Genomic DNA, 23,714 nt, shown 5'->3' with positions numbered 1-23,714 from the left:
GTACAAATTTTGTTATTTTGCCCAGATATCGTATAGTTATGTCCCAATTTTGTTGTTTTGATACTGTTATCGAATGTGTGTGTGTTTTCTTCTGTGTTGTGTGGTAGGTACTCTAAACCTATAGATATGGCAGGTATTACTAAACAAAGATTCAAAGACTAAGGAGAGTTGGATAATATTGTGCTTCGTATAGGGTTTCCTGGCTTCCAAAGAAGGCGAGCAGCGTCTTGCCCAGGTGAAGGAGACAGTGGAGAGGAGGGAGCAGGAGAGGTTGTCTGCCGAGACCGAGGCCCAACTCTCTGCCTGGCAACAGGAACAGGAGGGAGAGCTCGCCACACTCAGGGCTCATTGCCAGGGTCGGCACAAACAGCTGAAGGACATACTGTTGAAGTTCGCCAGGTTGATTTCCCATTCGTTTCTATTAGGTTGTTGTTTCTCAGCTCAGACCTTGGGGAGGTCTAGACAGTCCACGTTGTTGTGATTTTTATAAACTGTACTCATGTAGAAAGAAATAAGATAAAGTAAAAATGCGGACCTTTTGAGGGCCGTGAAGATCGGGCACTGTGAATGTGAAAGCCTTGCCTTTTGGTGTTTGTCCATCAACCCGTGCTTCTATCGCTGTCCATCTGTCAGCCAGTCAGTAATTTCACAGGATGAGCCATTGTTACAGTTGATTTACAGGCATATGATTCTAACATTTAGCATACAGGAGGAACATGACCATCTTCAGGAATGGTTACGGCAGAATGAGCAGTTACTAGATCAAATGGAACAGCTCAGACAAGTCCATGAGGAGTTTCTCAAAGAGAGGTACCTCAAACCCTTCAATTTGTATCAGTTCATGTTCAGTTAATTGCCTGTGGTTCTTGTCTACAGGTGTTAGACTGTCTTTAGTGTTGTGAAGTTAATTACAGCTGGGTATTTTTGCCTTTCTGTTCAAATCTATAAACCCTGTGCTGTGTAGCATTCAGGTGGAAGCCTTCATTGATTTGCTGGCGTCTGTGAGGTTGAGGGGATTAAGAGCAGACCCCTTGCTCAGAGACAGTGAGTCCCTGATAGACCGTTACCACAGTCTGGGAATTCATCTTGAGAACCAGGCCCAAGTCCACGAAAACCTGGAGAAGGAGATAGAAACCTTCCATTCTCAGGAGGAGAGCTTTAAAACCTGGGTTAGGGACCTGAAACATGGTCTGGAATCACTACCCAAAGATAGTCCAATAGAGGAAAAGCTCTCCAAGGCTCAGGTATGACAAAGTTATTCGACATTATGTAAGGCATCTTTTTGAGATGTCAGTTGCTGACCCAGCTTGTTGCTGGTGGATGTTTTATTTGCTTTTAGGCTGTTTTAAACCTGAGTGCTGAGGGGGACTTCAAGCTGGCAGCTCTGAAGAAAGGAGAAGAGAGTTTGTGTGCTTATGAGGAGCTAGAGGAAGGCATGCGGCAGGAACTTATACAGGCTCTGAAAAGCATCAACGATGAGTGGAAAAGAACTATAGATGTTGCTCAACAGCTAAAGGCTCAGGCAGAGCTACAACACTCAATCATAAAAGAACTAGAATCACTCCAAGACCTGGAGAAGAACATAAAAGCCTGGGTGGAGGAACAGAGGCAGATTCTGAGCCATCTTGAGAGAGACCCTTCAGTACAGGAAAGACACAACAAGGTTCAGGTGAGTTTGGAGCTGGCATGAACTAAGATGCTGCAGATATCCAAAATTTCCCGAACTGCTGTTAAATAATGTGATGTGCACTCTGGATTTCTCTCAGGCAATCTTGAGTCTACAGAATGAAGGCAACACTAAGCTGACAGCTCTGAGGAAAAGAGGTGAGAGCCTGTGTTTTCATAAGGAGCTTGAAAATGAAAAGAGACAAAGCATTGATCAGAACCGGAGAGAAATGGAGGAGGAGTGGAAGAGTGTTCTACAGGCAGCACAGGAGCTGAAGAACAAGATTGAGTGTGAAGATACTCTATCCAAAGAGGTGCAGACCTTCCAAGACCAGGAGAAAAACACTCAAGCTTGGATTAGAAAGCTAAAGGAGACCTTAGACTCCTTGAATAATGCATCTCCAGTTCAGGAGAAGCTTAACAGAGCTCAGGTATGGGACATGTAATGCATGCAAAATATTGAATCTACCATATGTCATCTGTATTTAATGGAATGTTTTCCAATAATTAATTCCAATTATTATGAAATGTTACTGCATGTACAAAACAGAACGATGCTAATAATAGGACCTTGATGGACACCACATCCAAAAAAAAATCCATCCACTTTACAGTGTTATGAATGGTGAATACTTGAAAATGTCTTTTGCATGTTTTGCCCCTTAGGCTGTCATAATCCACCGTCCCGAGGGAGACACAAAACTTGATGATCTGGAGAGCACGTGCAAGAGTGTGTGTGCATGTGAAGGACTCGGAGAAGACATAAGAGAGTGTATCCGGCGGGAGATGAGACGTCTACGAGAAGAGTGGGCAGGAGTGCAGCATTTCGCTCAGGAGCTGAGGAACCAAGCCGAGCTCCAGGAAGCTCTCGCTAAGGATCTTGAGGATTTTAACCTACAAGAGGAGAGCATTAGAGCCTGGGTCACAGAGCAACATCAGATGTTTGAGTCACTGGGCAAAGACACTCCTGTACTGGAGAGGCTTGTTATTTTACAGGTAATAGACATTTGAATGTAATATTACTTATGATTTATGTGTACAATAGAAATAATTGGACCCTAATGGTAAGAAATAGTTGAATGAATAGTTGAATAGAATGACTATAATATAACATTGCCATAACTGCTCTTTGATGTAGTTTCAGAATAGGCTACATAATATAAAGGATGATTTCTTGTAATTCCCAGGGAATCCTGAACTTGCAGCCAGAAGGTGACTCTAAAATGGCCGCTCTGAAAAAGAAAGGAGAGAGTTTGTTTGCCCACAGGGAATTGGAAGACAAGAGGAAGTACTCAATCCAGCAGACCCTCAAGGAATTGCATGAGAAATGGAGAATAGTGCTGGAAACTACCCAAGAACTTAGAAACAAGGCTGAGATCCAGGATTCTCTCACAAAGGAGCTTCAAACATTTCACTACCAGGAAGAGAACACACGATCCTGGGTTGAGGAGTTGAAGAAAGATTTACAGTCACTGGGCCAAAGTACACATGGCACCCAAGACCAGATTGAGGAGAGACTCAGCAAAGCTCAAGTGGGTGAAAATGAAACAGAAGCTTTTAATTCAATTTAAGTACCTGGAAGTAGTGTTTTCTTAATTCTTCATTTGATCACATTCACTGAGTGCAGTACAATCATATGAAAGAGTAATACTTTCTCTGTCTTAGTCTATTCTCAGCCTTCGTCCTCAAGGGAACTGCAAGATAACATCCTTAAAGAGAAGAGCCGAGAGTCTGTATGGCCATACAGACCTGGATGAAGACACAAGACACTCACTTTCACAAAAGCTAAAGTGTTTAGAAGAAGAGTGGAAAATAGCGATAAAGCATGCCCAAGAACTACACAGGTCTTTACTAATTAAATACAGGCCAAAAAGTAATGTTTGTGTAGTATTGATTACAGTGGTTAATTCCAACCAGTATGCCAGAGCATTTGAGCCAGTCGATATTGAATTCCTTTGCTCAGGCCCAGCAAGCTTTGATAATCTCCACACCTGTTTGTTGAAGCTACTGTTGACGCAAGGTCTTTGTTCCCCTCCAGTCTTCTGAAGAGTGTATTGGAGCGTCTGGTCTCTTGCCAGTGCCAGAGGCAGCAGACCCAGTCTCTGGCGGAGCAGCTAAAGCAGCAGGTGGCTGCGCTGCCCCACCTGTTCCCCTGGCCAGGTTTAGGGGATCGCAGGCATGCAGCGGAGCAGGCTAGTGTTCTGCTGGAGAGAGCTAGGTCTCTCACCCCCACCCTGTCGGCTCTTAGGGCCCTGGGGCGGGAGATGAGCCAGCTCACCCGAGACCCCAGCTGGACGGACCCAACCTGGTCTGCCATGGAGGAGTGCGTCCCAGGGCTAATTCAAGAGTTGATGGTAAGATTGATTCAAGCATTTTTGTAGGCCCGTTTTTGTAGTTTCAGGTAAATCATGGGCTAGTTGCAAAGGATAAACATGTGTATTTGACTGAGCACCGGGAAGAAAAGAGAGATCTGGTGGATTCAGTTTTCTTTCATCACTGACATCACAGACATCACTGACATATTTATTTATTTGGATAGGAATTGTGTGAGAGCCTGGACATGAGCATTTCCACAGAGAGAATCTGTGCTCAGCTGGTGGAGCAGCACAGTGCAGCACAGGATTGGATGAGGGAACAGGTCAGAGGTTTTGGAGCCCTGCCCACTGATCGCCGTGGGTTACAGGGTGCCATCAGCACTTTAAAGGTTTGCTTGAATTCCCCAAATTATAAGAGCAGTTTAAAAAAACTTTAAAAATTAATGGTTTCCAGAAAATGATATTGTCAATGTACTGCTCAATAGTATTGTAATGTTGTTGTTAAATAATGATGTTCACTACTATCAACATCTCAGTATTTAACAGATATGTTGTACTATAGTTGGATACTTAAATCTGAACAAATTACGCATGGGATTGTTTGAGTTTCACTGATATGCCCACAGTAATCTGCAGAAAATGAAGCATGATTGACATATTAGTTATGTTAAATCAAAGTAATTCAGTTCAGTCATTTTAATAATTAATTTTACTCAATTAAGCACTTTGGTACACGTTTGCTGATGATTTCATTATATTTCTGCTTCTGCAGGCCCTCCTGCAGACTGTGGAGAGGGAGGAGAAAGAGATGGACGAGTTGGACTCTGTCAAAGACTCCCTAATGAACCTCTGCACCCCTGAAGGTTGTGATGCACTGACCCTAGAAGTCAAACACCTCCATAACCTGTATGCCTCCTCAGAGACGGAGATCAAAGAAAGGCTGGGTCAGTGTGAGGCCAGGTTAGCCGAGACTGAATTAAAGCTAGCTAGCCAAAGGCAGGGTCTCATGACGCAGGCAGAGCACCTCCTGAAAGAGTTCCGTGCTCAGGACCATTACCTGGGATTTGGAGAAAGCAACAAGAGTATTAGTCAGCTACAGGAAAACTGGCACAACTTTAAGGTACCCTTGATATAGTTAAATATATTTATGTTAAAAGAATGTTTGGGTCTCTTCATCTTCAGTCTCAACCTGATGCGTTTCACTTTTTCTCAGACTTGTGAGAAGGAACTGGAGGAGCTAGAGGTCAAAGTTCGTGAACTGGGGCTTGCGCTCCGTATGCTACCGTCTGATGAAGATATTCCTGCTGATGTCATTTCCCTTGTGGACACAGTAACTCAGCAATACTGCAGGTAATTAAGTTCTTATTATTATTAATGACCTTATTGCAACATATTTTCTAACAGCAACATATTCTATGAAACCTAAACTTTCCAAACAATGATCTTCATCAATATTATTTTTGGGATTTTTTACAATATAAATATGTGTCATATAATACATTACACAGGAAGCTGTTTTTGTTAAGTGTAAATTTATTTTGCGCCTTTGCAAGTATACGGTCCAAGCTGTCAGAAAGGCAGAATGACTGTGCGGACAATGCAGTGTGCTGTGTGAGAGAGGCACTAAATAGACTTCATACCTGGAACCAGTCAACATGTACACAACCTCCTTCAATCTCAGCCGCCATCATACAGGTGTGCATATGTGTGTTTGCAGTCTACACATTGTGTCTATTTTCAATGCTATCTTGTATTCCACAATAAGAGAGAAATACAGCACATTCTGTGTCACGTGTCTGCAGGCCATGATAGAGGAAGGTGCAGGACTACATAAAAACCTGCAGGTGGCGGTGTCTCATAAGGAGCTACTCAGGGACTGCCTTGGTCCAGAGCTGGCTGGAAAGCTGGAGAGAGATGGGACAAATGCCCTAAAGGATGCTGACACTCTAATGAATGACCTTAAACAAAGGCTATTGGTGGGTTTGAATTTTCCATTCGATTAGCTTTTTTGGCTATTTTAATTTTTAACATTTTTGTCCAATAAGTTAATATTATGGTACAAATTTCCAGTACATAATTTGCTAGTCTCAGCTTCACTGGTCTGTTTTCCCCTTAGGATCTTGAAGAGAAGACTAAACAGGAAGACCTTAGATCATCACTGGAAACTCAAACCGTCAAATTGGTGACACAGGTAAAACAGAGAACATGAACGACATGTCCAAGTACACACATAGCATTTAAAAGTACAATAAGTATTATTTGTCTGTTTCAAATTACATATTTAATATCCAGCTTTCACACTTGAGCAAACAGACCAATTTAGGGGTTTTTGTAAACTTTTTTTTTTCCATTTCTATGTACATTTCTAGTTTTATTATGTCTCGCTCTGTTTTCAAGCTTTTATAATATAGTATAGTATCGGGGTTGTCATTTCACTTTTCTAATTGTTTTTAAAATGACTTTTTCTTTACTTTTCTTTGCTTTCTTTTTCTTTTTGAATGTTCTGCCTTTGTGCCAGGATTCCGCTGAGATGCCCAGCACGCCATATACTGCAACATCTGCTGATCTTGACTGGTCCAAGCTAAAAGATATCATCGTAACTCCAACAACCATAGGCAGTCATCAAACTAAGGAACCTGATACAAGCTCAGTGGTCCAGCCTTCTGAACCTGTGCTTAGAGAGGTTTCCATATCAGTTACTACAGAGACTCGATCAGAGTTAGAGTCTCCTACTGTTGAACAGCCTCTGGAAACATTAGCAATGGATGCTGTCCAGGCCAAACTCCTAAATGATGATCTGCCTGCTTGTGTGTTGGCTTTTGCACCAAAGCAAGAATCTGAGGTAGATGAGTCTGTCATTACTGTAAATATCCCTATAACAGGTAAAGATGAGTGTGAGAACTGTACTGAGGTTGCTGTAAAGGAGTTGAAAGGAAAGGAAAAAGTACAGCCTGCCATGTCTAAAGAATTACCTGCCTGTGAGACCCCAGAGGAGAGTACGACCTGTGTTGATACATGTGGATCAGAATCTGTCACAGATGGAGTCATTTCTGCCAAAAACAAAATGGAGAAATCAGCTGAAGAGGAACATGACATGAAGGTGGAATGTATTCTCTCAACAACCACCTCCGTCTCTACAGTGATGGACACGGACAGTCGAGATAGTAAAAGGAATGATGAAAAGGCTATGGTCCAGCCTTCTAATGCACTGCATGGACAGGTTTCCGTTACAGGCGATGAAAAGAGTTTGGCAAAGTTTGACCCTGCAGGACAGCACATGGGAACAACGATGGACGATTATCAGACTAAAGTGAAAACAGCCGATCTGCCAAGCGCTACATTAGCTATAACCTCTAAACTAGAAACCAGTGTCAGTGAATTTGTCATTCTTGAAAGTAGCTCCGCAATAGTTGAGAAAGAGAATACTTGGACTGAGAAAGAGCAGAAGGGTGGTGAAAAGATGGTGCAGCCTTCCCTGTCTGAAGATTTCCCTTACTCTGAGATATTGGTAGAAGAGAGACCCATGGAGTTCCATGAATCTGAAAGTCCAAGAACAGAGGTTCATGAAAATACAATCTATACTGGTGCTCTTGGATTGGAATCTGTCACAGAGAAAATAGCTTCTGAGCAAACCAGGACAGAGAAAGCACCTGAAGAATTAGTGGAGTGTTTATTTCCATTAAACACCCCTGTCTCTACAGCCGTGCATACTGAAGAATGCAGGGAGCATAGTAAAAAGGTTCAGGCTTCTGAACCCTTGCACAGAGAAATTCCCACATCACCCACTGAGGAGACTTCAGGTAGGACAGAGTCACCAGCAGCAGAACTTGCAACATTAGAAATGGTTGATCACCAAAGTGAACTTGAAACTGCTGGTGTGGCTGCGCCAACTGAACTTGTAACAAAAGTCACTGAAACTGCTGTTCAAGTAAGTTGTCCTGCAACAGCAGAAGGAGAAAGTGATGGGGGGATTGACAAGATTGAGAGAGAGCAAAGCAGAGGTAAAAAGCTGCAAGATTCCTGGGGGGAAAAGCTCAATGATGAAGAGACAATAGTGGAAGGGTTGTACAAGGAGATGCCTGGATCTGAGGGCCTACAAACTATGAGTGAAGAGAGTAGCTTAAGAGCTGATTCTGGGGTATTAGGTTCTAAGATAGAAACCACAGCTGAAGATGTACTTGGAAAGAGTCTTTATATACCTGGTCCCAAAGTACTTCTGGAAGGGGACAGTAAAGTTTCAAAAAAGAAAGTTGCAACACTAATTCTTGATACTGACACAGTGCACATTCATAGTGCTGAAATCCTGGGCTCAAATGACCATGATACTGCGAGAATTGTTACAGCTGCAGCCATTGGATATGACACAACATTGTCTCAACCACTGGAAATTTTGGAGAATGTCATTCCAATTGAGTCAGATGTAACAAGAGAACATTCAAATGACAGTCAGGACCTTGTTTGTTCAATGAATGTGACTGTATCCAGTAAACCATGTCAGCTGCATGCCACTGAGCAAGGAATCAACATCCCTTTACAGAGTCCTGTACTCTCTGCTCAGACAATTGAAACTCAATACAGTGAAGCTTCTCCTACAAGAGCTATTGCAGCTTTGAGTGGAAACAATGAACCAAATGCTGTTCTTGCTGAGAGAGAGGGAAGCTGGGCTATAGACATTGGCCCACAGGAAGCTTATTCAGTTAGGGAACCATTTACTCTGGATCAATGGACTGTGGATACTGACCCAACAGAGATTCTGGAGCAAACAGAGATACACCGAGAACTGGTTGCAGATACAATCATGGCACAAACAGATGCTAGCAGAAGTAAATGCGACGAAGCAGAAGGTGTCGGTGCAGCCCTTGAAAAAGGTGAAAAAGAATTTGATAAAGAGTCAGTTTCAGATACAGTGGAGGCTAAGGACAAACCAACCCCTCCAGCTACGTATGGGAAGGAAGCTTATAGTTTGTCACTCAGTTCAGAGGTCCAGTCAGAGGAGGTTAATGCTCATGCTGTTCCTTCTAGTCAACATTACAAAGATGATGATAAGATTTTACTGAACACTGAAGCCCAAGTACCTCATGCAGAGGTTCTCACAATTCCACTGAACAGACAACATAAAGACAAACTAGGAAGTAAAAGGTTATCACATAATCTTGATTATCAACCAACTCCTCCAACAAGAATACAAAAAGAAATGGGAGACGTTAGAAGAATTTCACTTGATCTTGAGACCCAAACAATAACACCAGCTAGAAGACATATAGATGAAGAAGACAGGACTGATGACAAAGCTATTGAGGAGCCTTTTGTAAAACCAACCCCACCAATAAGACAAAAAGCAAGTCAAACTGAAAGTGATATAATTTCTGTTGTTGCCGAGACCCAAAACTTGGAGGAGACTGTGGTGAGACCATCACCTCTAAATATGAGTGACCAGGTATCCAGTGAAATGGCTAGCAAAATTACTGGAAGCCCTGATTTGGAGCAAGATACAGCTGTTGAAGAGCCTCTTGCAAAACCAACCCCACCAGTGAGAAAAAAACAAAGTCAAGCTGAAAGGTACTTAATTTCAGGGGTTTCTGAAGAAAGTGAGGAGACTTTGAAGAAACTGACTCTGCCAACAAGAAGGAAAGATATCAGAAATGTGAGTGACATTGTATCCACTGAAATGGTTAGCAGAATTTTTGATAGCACTGACTTGGAGAAAACACTGATACAAGAAGAAAACGCTATTAAGGGACCTCTTGTAAAACCAACCCCACCAGTGAGACGAAAATTAACTCAAACTGAAAGTGATATAATTTCAGTGGTTTCTGAAACTCCCAAAATTGAAGAGGCTTTTGTGAAACCAACTCCTTCAACAAGACGAAAAGATAGTAGAAATATGAATTACATTGTATCTGGTGAAATGGCTAGCAGAATTGCAGACAGCTCTGAATTGGAGAAGACACTAACACAAGAGACAGATATTGAGGAACCTCTTGTAAAACCAACCCCACCAGTGAGAAGAAAAGCTAGTCAAGCTGAAGGTGGCATAATTTCAGTGGTTTCTGAAACCCCCAAAATAGAGGAGGCTTTTGTGAAGCCAACTCCTCCAACAAGAAGAAAAGATAGTAGAAATATTAATTACATTGTATCTGGTGAAATGGCTAGCAGAATTGCAGACAGCTCTGAGTTGGAGAAGACACTAACACAAGAGACAGATATTGAGGAACCTCTTGTAAAACCAACCCCACCAGTGAGAAGAAAAGCTAGTCAAGCTGAAGGTGGCATAATTTCAGTGGTTTCTGAAACCCCCAAAATAGAGGAGACTTTTGTGAAACCAACACCACCAACAAGAAGAAGAGATAGTATAAATGATAGTAACACTATGTCCACTGAAAGTGGTAACATAATTACTAGAACCCCTGATTTGGAGAAGACAGTCCCACAGGAGAGAGCTGTTGAGGAGGCCCTTGGAAAACCAACCCCACCAGTGAGAGAAAAATTAACTCAAACTGAAAGCGATATCATTTCAGTGGTTTCTGAAACCCCCAAAATGGAAGAGGATTTGGTGAAACCATCTCCTCCAACAAGTGAGAAACATATAAATATGAGTGACACTATAACTGGTGAAAATAATAGCAGAATTACTGACAGCTCTGAACTGGAGAAGACACTAAAACATGAGACATCTAGTGAGGAGCCTCTTGTAAAACCAACCCCACCAGTGAGAAGAAAAGCTAGTCAAGTAGAATATGACATCATTTCAGTGGTTTCTGCAACCCCAAAAATAGAGGAGCCTCTTGTAAAACCAACTACACCAGTGAGAAGAACAGCTAGTCAAACTGAAAGTGAGATAATTTTAGGGGTTTCAGAATCCCAAGAAACAGAGGAGACTTTGGTAAAATCGACACTGCCAACAAGAACAAGAGAGAGCAGAAATGTGAGTGATATTGTATGTATTGAAGAGGCTAGCAGAATTTCTGAGAGCACTGATTTAGAGAACACACCAACACAAAAGGCTGCTGTTGAGGAGACGCTTATAAAACCAACCCCACCAGTGAGGCAAAAAACCGGTCAAGCTGAAAATGATATAATTACAGTGGTTTCTGAAACTCCAAAAATAGAGGAGGCTTTTGTGAAACCAAAACCACCAACACGACGAAGAGATAGTATAAATGTTAGTGGCACTGTATCCACTGAAAGTGATAGCATAATTGCTAGTAGCACTGATTTGGAGAAGGCAGTCCAACAGGAGACAGCTGTTGAGGAGGCTCTTGTAAAACCAACCCCACCAGTGAGAGAAAAATTCATTCAAATTGAAAGTGATATAATTTCAGTGGTTTCTGAAACCCCCAAAATGGAAGAGGCTTTGGTGAAACCATCTGCTCCAACAAGACAGAAAGATGGTAAAAATATGAGAGACACTGTATCCGATGAAATGGCAAGCAGAATTGCCGACAGCTCTGAATTGGAGAAGACACTAAAACAAGTGACAGCTATTGAGGAATCTCTCGTAAAACCAACCCCACCAGTGGGAACAAAAGCTAGTCAAGCTGAAGGTAACATAATTTCAGTGGTTTCTGAAACCCCCAAAATAGAGGAGACTTTTGTGAAACCAACACCACCAACAAGAAGAAGAGATATTATCAATGTTAGTGGCACTGTATCCACTGAAATTGATAACATAATTACTAGTACCACTGATTTGGAGAAGACAGTCCCACAGGAGACAGCTGTTGAAGAGGCTATTGGAAAACCAACCCCACCAGTGAGAGAAAAATTAATTCAAACTGAAAGTGATATAATTTCAGTGGTTTCTGAAACACCCAAAATGGAAGAGGCTTTGGTGAAACCATCTGTTCCAACAAGACAGAAAGATGGTAGAAATATGAGTGACACTGTATCCAGTGTAATGTCTAGCAGAATTGCCGACAGCTCTGAACTGGAGAACACTCTAACACAAGAGACAGCTATTGAGGAGCCTCTTGTAAAACCAACACCACCAGTGGGAACAAAAGCTAGTCAAGCTGAAGGTGACATAATTTTAGGGGTTTCTGAATCCCAAGAAACAGTGGAGACTTTGGTAAAATCGACACTGCCAACAATAATGAGAGAGTGTAGAAATGTGAGTGATATTGTATCTATTGAAATGGCTAGCAGAATTTCTGAGAGTACTGATTTAGAGAACACACCAATACAAGAGGCTACTGTTGAGGAGACTCTTGTAAAATCATCCCCACCAATGAAAAGAAAAGTTAGTCAAGCTGAAGGTAACATAATTTCAGTGGTTTCTGAAACCCCAAAAATAGAGGAGACTTTTGTGGAACCAACACCACCTACAAAAAGAAGAGATAGTATAAATGTTACTGGCACTGTATCCACTGAAAGTGATAGCATAATTACTAGTAGCATTGATTTGAAGAAGACAGTCCCAAAGGAGACAGATGTTGAGGAGGCTCTTGTAAAACCAACTCCACCAGTCAGAGAACAATTAATTAAAACTGAAAGTGATATAATTTCAGTGGTTTCTGAAACCCCCAAAATGGAAGAGGCTTTGGTGAAACCATCTCCTCTAACAAGACAGAAAGATGGTAAAAATATGAGTGACACTGTATCCGGTGAAATGGCTAGCAGAATTGCTGACAGCTCTGAATTGGAGAAGACACTAAAACAAGAGACAGCTATAGAGGAACCTCTTGTAAAACCAACCCCACCAGTGGGAACAAAAGCTAGTCAAGCTGAAGGTAACATAATTTCAGTGGTTTCTGAAACCCCCAAAATAGAGGAGACTTTTGTGAAACCAACACCACCAACAAGAAGAAGAGATATTATCAATGTTAGTGGCACTGTATCCACTGAAATTGATAACATAATTACTAGTACCACTGATTTGGAGAAGACAGTCCCACAGGAGACAGCTGTTGAGGAGGCTATTGGAAAACCAACCCCACCAGTGAGAGAAAAATTAATTCAAACTGAAAGTGATATAATTTCAGTGGTTTCTGAAACACCCAAAATGGAAGAGGCTTTGGTGAAACCATCTGTTCCAACAAGACAGAAAGATGGTAGAAATATGAGTGACACTGTATCCAGTATAATGTCTAGCAGAATTGCCGACAGCTCTGAACTGGAGAACACTCTAACACAAGGGACAGCTATTGAGGAGACTCTTGTAAAACCAACACCACCAGTGGGAACAAAAGCTAGTCAAGCTGAAGGTAATATAATTTCAGTGGTTTCTGAAACCCCCAAAATAGAGGAGACTTTTGTGAAACCAACACCACCAACAAGAAGAAGAGATATTATCAATGTTAGTGGCACTGTATCCACTGAAAGTGATAGCATAATTACTAGTAGCACTGATTTGGAGAAGACAGTCTCACAGGAGACAGCAGTTGAGGAGGCTCTTGTAAAACCAACCACACCATTGAGAAGAAAAGATAGTCCAGCTGAAAGTGACATAATTTTAGGGGTTTCAGAATCCCAAGAAACAGAGGAGACTTTGGTAAAATCGACACTGCCAACAAGAATGACAGAGAGCAGAAATTTGAGTGATATTGTATCCATCGAAATGGCTAGCAGAATTTCTGAGAGTACTAATTTACCACCAACACAAGAGGCTGAAACAATTCCTATATCTCAGTTTCAGGAGACTGTGGTTAAACCACCTCCAGCTTTGAAAGAAAATTATAGTAAATTAGAGACTGAGAAACTATCTGAAACTTTTAGCTCAGAATTTGAAGATGCTCTGCCTAAATCTCCTCCACCAAATGGACAAAAGAAAGATACAACTGTTAATAAAATAGTTTCAGTTAAATTAGAAGAGTTGCCAATAAAACTAGCTCCACCATCCATGCACAAAGAAGAAAGTGAGAAAGTTGAGGTCCAACAAATAACTCAACCAAATGAGGTCTGGACTCAGATTGAAGACATCAATTTTGTTCCGGTAATTAGCATTTGGATGAATGCCAAGGATGTGTTTGCCATGAAGTGTGGTCTCTGATGATGCATGATGTCTAATATCTGCATGAAGTCTTGTGCAACTGATGATGTGAACCTATTTATTTAACAGGAATTTGTGAGAACATGTTATGAGTTTGGAGTAAAGTCCAAGAAAGTTACCAAAATACAGTATAAATACTACAGATATTAGAATGCTATTCAAAGACAATAATGGCTAAATTCAGCTCAGATTACTGAAAATGCTGAAGTAACCACGTTACTCACAATATTGTTCTACCATTACATTCTCCATACAAATCTTTCCAATGAAACCTACTATAAACCACCTCTAAAATCTACTTCAGTTGTAACTGTATTTCATCTGGCAAGTTCTCAATACATACTAATACATAATACATGGTATGTAGGCATTCAAGCATTTTGCCATAACATTTAAGACAGAAAATTAAGCCTTTTATAGATAAAATAGAAGCTGTAAGCTCTCATCATAATCATTAAATAAAGGGATCCCAGAATAGCTCTTTACGTTTTGCTCTAAAATAGCAAACAACAACATTCTTTTTGAAACTGCTTTTCTATAATGTATATTGTTCCATTTTGAGAGCTTATATTTTGTTCTTTTTTGGCTACAGGCAGAATACCATAATATCCAGCCCTGTACAAATAGGCATTACTGCCCTGGGGCAAGAAATCTAGACAACCTGACATGCCATTTTTTATTCTCAAAGCAAGGAGACAAGCAGTGTTGTCTGTAATTATCTCAGCTCCTTGGAGCAGTGTATTCCAGGAAGTGCTTGGCTGTCTCACATTTCTGTTTTAACCTCATGTTAACCTGGCTTAGCAGCAATTGTGCTATTGAAAAATTCTTGCAGTGAAGTTGTTTTTTTGCTAGTGTGTTCTGTGTGCCACTTTCAGTATCTGACCCTACTGATTTGAGTTTATTTATTTCTGTTTTTTTTAATCATAGACACAAGATATACAGCAGTCAGAGGCTGGTGTTCAGAATGTTTCTGTTAGCAGTATTGACGGTCAGTCACAGATTACAGAAGAGGAAGAACCACTTGGTCCCACAATGAGAGATATCTTCACTGAGATTAAAAAGATGTCCAGGATAGGACCAAACAGTCTGCTAATGGAGGTAGAACTAGGAACTATTCTGTTTGTAATTGCTTTAGCTGCAGTGAATGTATCTAAAACTATCCTGTATGATTGACCATTCTTATTATTCAGTGATAATAACCATGAGATAACACTTTCATTTTGTTTTTAGTAGACATATATGTTGCGTTTGCAGTTTTTAAAATATATTGTACACAACAGAGTAATATAAATTAAATTAATCATAGAAACAGTTATTCTATCACCATTCTGCAAAACCACTATAATAATTTGCTCTCGCTCATGTTTTTGTTACCACAGACCACGCCTCGGGAAGACACACTGGAGATTCTGGACACATCCGTCACAGACATTGAGGCCCAGTTAAATAGACTGGTGTTTCGAATACTTGGCTGTCGCAACCTCCCAGCAATCCTCAATCCTACCGACATGGCCAAACAAGTAGAAGAAGCTGAGGTGATTTAGCAGGGAAGGTTTATCTAGAGTCTAAATCAAAGAGGGAAGAAACTGACAATTTTGTTTATATCAATTACCAAACATACATACTTTTTAGTTATCCTTTGATAGCCTTCTCTAACCTTGTTATATGTAATTTTATGTCTTTATTTTATGTGTCAGTGTTGTAGACAGAGTGCTCAGAAACAGGTTTCTTCAATGTCGAAGCAAGACCATGCTAATGGTGATATTAGCGTTGTTGCCAATGGCTCAGGTTATGACCCTGAGGCTATGCAGCGGCTCAGTTGCCAGTGGACAGCAGCATTATGGGATGCGACTGGAACTGTACACTCCAAGGAGGCCCAGTTGCAGCTTGTTATTGATTACAGCAGGCAGACACAGAAAGTTAAAGCTACCCTTGAGAAATTGGCAGCTGAGCTGGAAGCTTTGATGATGTAAGTATTCAGGATGGGTTTTCTGAAGAAGGATTAAGAGATTCACTTCTTTTAAAATGTTTGTACAAGGCATGAATTATAAGATTTGTGATATAATCCCTGTTGCAAATACATTCTTTATAAATCATTTCAAAGTGTTTGGCAATCCCACATGACAATAAGTCCAAGGATTTCTACATGTGTTTATTCCAACTTTTAGGGCTGGTTATCTGGTCAAGAATGATATATAAATGAAGATTGAATTGCAATGTCATTTTTAGTCAAGGTTCAGGGATAATCTTGGTTTGGGAATTTGGTCATATTCAAATTGCATTTTTAAAGTACTTGATAGATACATAAATAAACATCACTTTTTACAATTATGATGTATTATTTTTTCAATGGTATCTAATTAGCAGGGTTCCCAGACTACTGAATTCAATAACTGAGTTTTTTTGTATTGTGTATTTGAAGATCTCCAGCTGAAAGTAGTTTTGTTGAGGAGCAGAGACTTCGCTCCTTTCTGAGGACAATGGACCAGGAGAGGGCCGTTTTGGGGGAGGTTATTCGGACTCATTCCCAACTATCATCCCACCTCAGCCAACCTGAGGAAGCAGCAGCACAGGACCAACAGAGAATCTTGCAAAGTGAATGGAGGTCATTGGAGAGATCCACTGAAAAGAGATTACACAATGTGTGTGCTTATACAAAAGAGAGTTTTAACCTTCTACAGGACCTTGGTGACTTAAAGGACCATCTGGACTACCTCCAAAAGATCTTAGTGCCACTGGGGATGTCACCTGTTGTTTGGCACAGTAAGAAGGTTCAAGAGATGATTGGGCTCAGTGCTGACATCACTGCTGCACAGCAGTGGTATTTCTGCCTCCAGCAGAGCTCTCATGCTCTCTCTCAAGGATTAAACTTCAAGACAGAAGCATTCAGCATAGAGCAAGGCTTACAGGCTATCAAAGATCAGCTGGACATAATTGATGAGCAGGTGGCTTCTTCTTTCCCAAAGAGCAGCAACCCAACACTGGAAAAAATTGTCAAAGTGATAAAAGATGCCCTGGCTTGGGGCAAGCAGGCAGAGTGTGACATTCAAAGGAAGCAAAAGAAGGTGTCTCTTCTTCCAGAAGAGGTCCATCAGCAGATCAAGGATCTTAAAAAGCTGCAATCAGACATTAATTCTAAGCATATGCAATTAGAAGCCCTAACAGAAGAAGTAACACAGTTTATCCCTAAACTCGATAAATCTGATATTCCAATGGTCATGTCATTTCTGGAAATCTTGGAGGGTCTGTCCCAGTTGACAGCAGAAAAACTAACCAGTGCCATAGGACAGATGGAATCAAGTCTTCAGACCCGAGAGAAGATGTCAGAGCAGATAGCAGATGTGGATTCCTGGGTCCTGGGACACCTCCAGAGGGAGGCTCTGCGGAGAGAGGACTACCAAAGCCTCAATGCGGAAGATCTTGATCGTAGGATAAGGCAAAGTCAAGACACCCTTGTTGAGGCAGAAAAACAATCAGCAGTCACAGAGGCTCTGCTAATGAATAGTAAAGACATTGCCTCAGAGCTTAGCATCTTGGATAATAGCTGGCTAAATGAGAAAATCACCAAGCTTCAAGAAGACATAAAGGAGGTCGTCAGTTATGAACAATTTCGCATTCAAGAGATAGCCGATCTTTTGCAGAGCCTTCAGTCTTCTCAGAGGAAGGTATGTTCTTTAGAGGAAGGCTTGAGGCAAATAATGGTAGATGTGAGAGGATGTCGATTTCCCATTACTAAGGACACACTATCTGCTGTAGAGCCCTTCAAACACATGATTATTGATCACAAATACCAGCTGGAGCAAGTAAATCCTTGTGCGGAAGACAAGAGGAAAGAGCTGCTATGTGTGATCACTGAGCTACACCATACAATAAAGGCTTTATATATTAAAGCTAAAAACCACGAAAAGTTCCTCAGCCTCAGGCAATGTGTGGAAGATCTCAGGGAAAATGTAGAGGTCCAAGTTCCTAACACTAAAAACGAAAGCATTGACAAAGAGAAACGCTATAAAACCTGTCAGGCTCTGCTTGTCCACATTCCTCTCATCAAACGTCTGTGTAAGGAGACATCGGACGAGCTTGAGCACATTTCACCAGATCTTTACCCATCACAGCTAACTGCTGAACAGCAGAGACTCAGACAAAACCTCGAAAATCTTAACACTTGGGAATTGGCTATCAAAAATAACCTTCTTATTATGGAATGGGAAATTCTACAAGGAGTGCATTATCCTTCAGAACGAAGGATAGTGCAAGATTTCCTCAATGAGACTAATTGGGTGCTGGAGCAGATGTGCAAGGTGGAGCCCACACAAGAAGCTGTTGAAAAAGAAATCAGGAAGTCCATTAATCTCAGGAAGAACATTGAAGCTAGAATGCGAGTTGTAGATGTTCTGCAAAGCAAAAAAGGTCGATTTGAGCAGAGGTCAGAAAAGTCACAATATCTCATGGAAATGGCAAAAACTGCTTTAGACAACTGTGACCAACGAATGGTAAGTCCAATACAACACTAAATGTCTTGTACACAAATCTCTTGTTATAGTATATATATATATATTCTATTCTGTTCTATTTTTCACTTCTGCTGCAATAGAAACACTGATCCAGTAAAAGTTTTCCTGCATATTAATTGATTTCACATGCTCTAACCTTTTCAGGATAATCTATCAAGTGCAAAGGGGCTACTGAAAAATTATTCCATTGAGGTCACCAGTACCATCCAATTCCTCCAGAGGACTGAGTCAGTTCTGCTTCCGTCCCTGTGCTCAGCCAGGAGCTGCTCAGAACAGCTGAAGGACATGCAGCAGGCCCTGTCAGTGCTAGACACTGACTTCCAAACTCATGTTAACCAACTTCAGACTCTTGCGCCCTTCCATCTTTATTTTTCCAAGCAGAGGATTGAACACCTCCGTGCTGAAATTTTAAGTCATCTCCTGGTCCGAGTGTCCACACTTAAAGCCCAGGCCCAACTCAGGCTAGAAGCTTTACTGAGGTACATGAAAACCAAATTATTGACAATTTCATGCTTTTGAGTGTTCTGTGCTCCAGTTTAGAACCACAGATTGTCCTGGGTTTGAATCTAAACATTTATTTATTCAAGAGCAATTATTTTATGCAAGTCTTATTATCTTATTATTTTGATGTCCCTTTACTGTCATATTCTTCCCTCAGGTGTGTTAACTGCCAGAAAGCAACTCGTATATGCTATGAAAATTTATGCCAGCAAGTGAGGGACTTGGAAACAATTCTTGCTGAGTGCGTTTCTAAAAAAATCACATCTCAGAAGGACTATAGTGAGCAGCTGGACAAACTTAAGGTAAGGGGAAAAACTGCATCATGTTTGCAGTACAAACTTGTGTATGATTTTAGCATTAAGGAATAAGTTTTCTTTGTTGAGACATTGGTTGAGGAGGTAGACACTCTACCAGGACAACTGGAAGCGCTTCGAGAGTGGTGTCCAGTGCTAGGTTGCCGTGCCAACAGGGAGGATGCTGTGAGCGCCCTCTGGGGGCAGGTGAATAGACTGCAGCGATGTACCAAAGATCTGAAAGCACACTTGGAGCAGAAAGGAGAGGAATGGATAAGCATCACAAATAGTGTAAGTCATGTGATACAACCACACCCACTGAAATATTCTAAATGTATGTTCAATAACTCAATTCAATTTATTGCCATTATGCATTTACACACAAATATACAGTATGACAAATACTTTTTATACGTCTAAAGATACATGGAGGAAGACACTGGACATATGTTTTGCAGAAAAGATGAAGGGTAGTGAGCTACAAAAGAAAATACAAGATAAATGGAGGGATAAGCCCAGTAATACTAAAACAGTGGACTGTAGTACACATCAACGTATTGTACTACAGTGTCGTACCCAAAGAATAGTACCCAGTGTGGAAGCATTAATTCAGTTGCAGAAAACACAGTATTTGCCTAACGTGAAGACAAAGTATGATGAGTTTCTGAATGATGAATTTGTTATTTGATCCCTGTTTTGCAGATGGAGCAAGCTTCAGTTGTGCTGGACGAGGTGATGGCTGAGCTGCCCGAGGGGGGTCGTGAGAAAGCCAGCAGGGAGGAACTGCATGAGCTGCTGCAGTTTTGGTCAGACTACCAGGACAAACTAGACTGCCAGCATCGGGCTCTCTCTGCACTGGAGCTTCGAGTCGCCAGGTTACTGGGAGTCCCCGCCCACGTGGAGCAAGCCCCGCCCATCCCACTGTGCCAGCAGCTACAAACCATGCAAGAGAGCTATCACAGGTCAGAGGTCAACAGATGCTGATTGCCAATTTGTTGCTAGCCAGATTATTATTTTTAAGTGTAGATCTGTAGATCTAATGAAACACTATTTCTAGCCATATCCCAAGATTCCCAAAATTAGGACAGTAATTTTTCTCAGTGAATGGGGCTGTGATGCTCCTTGTTGAACTCCTAGCTGTGTCCCATCATATCATTTAATCTTTGCCTCACTTGGCCTGGTGGAAAAATGGGCCAACTTTACTTCATTCCAGAGGAAACAATCAAACACGTTTATGTCAATGCAGAATTCATGTGCAGTGTAACAGTTATGCTGAAGCAGAAATAGATGCATTGTCTCTCATCTCATGTCTTTTGAGATAACATAACTTGTATTTTCTCCATGCTATGACCTCATACTGTCTGCATGGGTTTGTCCATTTCTGCATGGATTCGTCCATCATACTGAGAGATTCTTCAGACTAGCATTTGCTGCTGGCACATTATTGGCGCACAAACAAATGACACATAAATGACCACCTATCCTTCCCTTTTTATTTAAACCACCTTTGACCTCTGTGTCCTGAAGCCTAAAGGAGCGGAGTGCCAAAGCTTGTAAGGCCACTCGGGCAGAGGTGGAGGAGAGGGAGAGGGTGCATGAGGAACTGCAGGGCATCAGGGAGTGGATCATAGCCACAGTGACCTTCCTCTCAGCGCTGGAGCAGTCACCTAGCACCAAAAAGCTACAGGTGGGTCCCCGGCCCTTCAAAACCTGCAGCATTTAAACAGCATTGCATCGAGAATAAGGTCTATCACGACCAAACTGGACTTTTCCACAGAGGATCCAGTAACTAAATGGCAGTGTTTTATGCCTTTACATTTCAATGCCCCGTCTGTGGGTGTATGTTCTAATTAGTGGGCGTGTACTCTTATCTGTGGGCGTGTACTCTCATTCTTCACTCATGTAATTATATACATCTCATATTAGTTTGAATGTACTTATTGGTAATGCTCACACTTGGCATTAACAGGGGCCTTGGGTGATCCAATCACAAGGGACAGCCAAATGCATAGCTGGTAACAGCTGGCATTTAGAAGCCGTCTTGAGCGACCACTTGTGAAGGGATTGCTTACAGAATTTTCGCTGAAAGGAAGCGCCATGCACATTTACTGCGTCACTCTTCTGCTGCGTGCAGTTTCATACAGAAATGTCCTGCCAGTCCTTTCTCACATTTCAGTACAGACTGTTAAAAACGTTTTTGAACACGTGCTCTGCCAGGATAACATTTGAATGAACAGGAAGCGGAGACACTGAAATAAACTACAAATTGCAGCTCTGCTAATCCACTCAATTTTCACATCTTTAAGAAAAGAGATCATTATCATATCAGATATCTTGTAATAAGGAGCGTCCTTATACATGACCTTTATGAGACTCCTCATAAATGACCTCTGGTACAGTAGAAGTTATATAAGATAAAGTTCAATTGATCACATGCATTGCTTGTGTGTGCGTGTGTGTGTGTGTGTGTCTGTGAGTGTTCTATCCACACAATGCAGAACTTCTTTCTGACCAAAACTGATCTCCAGCAAACAAATAAGGGTAAAACAAGTTCTTTGACCATGCTGTCATGAAATCATAATCGCTATCATAACATCTTCTTTGCAATGATGTCATTCAGGGTTGATCTCAAGATTTTACAATTCTACTGAGAGAGTGTTGTAAGACATATAAGACATTTAGCTGACACTTTTATCCATAACAACTTACAATTATGACTGAATACAATTTGAGCAATTGAGGGTTAAACTGAGTCTTGTTCAGGGGCCCAAAAGTGGCATCTTGGCAGCGGTGGGGCTTGAAATTTTCAGTACTAGTTGAGTACCTTAAAAACTAAGCTACTTTAGTGTTTAGTGCCAAAAACAGTATCTTCTTCTCTGTGCTAATGCACAGCATTAGCTTTGCCTTTCTTGACTTAAAAGATGCGATAATGGCCATCTTTGACAACGGGACTTTTAGATCTGAATAGATCGCACTTGAGACAAAAGGAATCGCTCTCGAGCAGCCGTTATCCTGAGTTCCAGGCAGCATGCCAGATCAGGACTCACACACTGAGATCTCACATCTGGGTCTGTATGGCAATTTTTTGGAGACAACACGGTTGCTTTTCTTTCACTTTCTTGTTGTCGCACTTTACTTTTCTGTTTCTTCATTTCTGCCCTGTTCACACTTCCAAATCTGATTTCTTTGCAATTTCCTTATTTATTTCACTGAATCTTTCTCTCTCTCTCTCTTTCTCTCTTGCTCTGCCTCCTTTGGTTCTTGTCTCTCTGTAACACTCACCTATACACACACACACACACACACACACACACACACACACACACACACACACACACACACACACACACAGCTTCTTCCTATTATACCTCTTTCAGAGAGGTGTTAGAGGGTTAAGTGTCTAAAGTGCTTATTCAGTTCCAGTGTTGCCAGACATTCTTTCTGTTCTCTCAGTTTCACCCGTATATGTACGCATACTCAAAAGTCACTCTGAGTGAGACATACATACCTCCCATATATACACACACCCACACACATATATGCACGCACACACACACACGTCTATGCTCTACCTTGCAAATTGATCCTCGAAGTCAGAGCCTAAAGACAAGAGTGATGTCATCACCCATAGACACACATACACACTTACATGCATGTGTGCACAAATGCAAACACACACACGCACACACACACAAACACACACACACACACGCGCACACACACACGCGCGCACACACACACGCGCACACACACACGCGCACACACACACACACACACACACACACACACACACACACACACATTTTCCAACTACCTGGTGTCTGTTACTGTTCTCCCAGTGTTCAGCCCCCATGGGAATCCTACTTTTTAACCTCCCTGTTTTGGGTTAGCTTTTTGCTCCTCACCTGTACCTTTTATTATCAGCTCGTTTCAAATAACCCATTGGAATCTGAATAGTGGGAGCCAGGAATTATCAGCCTCCGGGGGCTGAAAGGTGAACAGGGCTCTCACTTCACTCTGGAGAGAGTCAGAGAGGGGTTTGGCATGGGATCCACTGGGGTGGAGCTGAGAGAATAGCACAAATTCGCCCCAACAATCACTGGCCTGACACCTGCTCCTCCGGTACCTAACGCAGATTAGGGACGTGGGATTTTTCTTGCTGTATAAATAGATTATCGCATGTGTGGGTAAAGATGGGCAAAAAAAAACAGAAGAGGTGTGCTGCACTTGTTTTGGTGTTGCCATTGGACACCATTTTGTAGAAAATCTGGCAATCTAGTGCATGTATGCTCATAAATGCAAGTTAATATGGTTCAGTGTGGGCCCTGTTAAGAGCTGTGAATATGATACAGGATTAGCAGCACTGTGGATTCATGTTAATATTAAATAAAAGGAGAACAGTCAGGGTTTTGTTTTTTTGTTTGTTATTTTATTTCGAAAA

General features: G+C 41.5%; 1 protein-coding gene across 1 annotated transcript in view; it reads left to right on the top strand.

Annotated features, from left to right (window-relative positions):
- The window catches only part of syne2b (spectrin repeat containing, nuclear envelope 2b), a 100,906-nt gene that overhangs the window by 26,326 nt on the left and 50,866 nt on the right, over positions 1 to 23,714 (top strand). Inside the window, 25 exon segments of the mRNA XM_035531629.1 lie at positions 194 to 399; positions 703 to 810; positions 965 to 1,244; positions 1,340 to 1,669; positions 1,767 to 2,096; positions 2,332 to 2,661; positions 2,853 to 3,197; positions 3,331 to 3,509; positions 3,704 to 4,019; positions 4,205 to 4,369; positions 4,753 to 5,100; positions 5,194 to 5,330; positions 5,534 to 5,675; positions 5,783 to 5,956; positions 6,097 to 6,171; positions 6,499 to 13,911; positions 14,896 to 15,066; positions 15,348 to 15,503; positions 15,666 to 15,937; positions 16,391 to 18,458; positions 18,624 to 18,958; positions 19,138 to 19,282; positions 19,364 to 19,564; positions 19,976 to 20,235; positions 20,801 to 20,960. Coding sequence (XP_035387522.1) covers positions 194 to 399; positions 703 to 810; positions 965 to 1,244; positions 1,340 to 1,669; positions 1,767 to 2,096; positions 2,332 to 2,661; positions 2,853 to 3,197; positions 3,331 to 3,509; positions 3,704 to 4,019; positions 4,205 to 4,369; positions 4,753 to 5,100; positions 5,194 to 5,330; positions 5,534 to 5,675; positions 5,783 to 5,956; positions 6,097 to 6,171; positions 6,499 to 13,911; positions 14,896 to 15,066; positions 15,348 to 15,503; positions 15,666 to 15,937; positions 16,391 to 18,458; positions 18,624 to 18,958; positions 19,138 to 19,282; positions 19,364 to 19,564; positions 19,976 to 20,235; positions 20,801 to 20,960 — 14,646 coding nt within the window.

Source organism: Electrophorus electricus, chromosome 11 (genome assembly GCF_013358815.1).
Source record: "Electrophorus electricus isolate fEleEle1 chromosome 11, fEleEle1.pri, whole genome shotgun sequence".
Taxonomy (NCBI): Eukaryota; Metazoa; Chordata; class Actinopteri; order Gymnotiformes; family Gymnotidae; genus Electrophorus; species Electrophorus electricus.
Note: the sequence above shows the minus strand (reverse complement) of the source record. Positions and strands in the feature narration are given on the sequence as shown.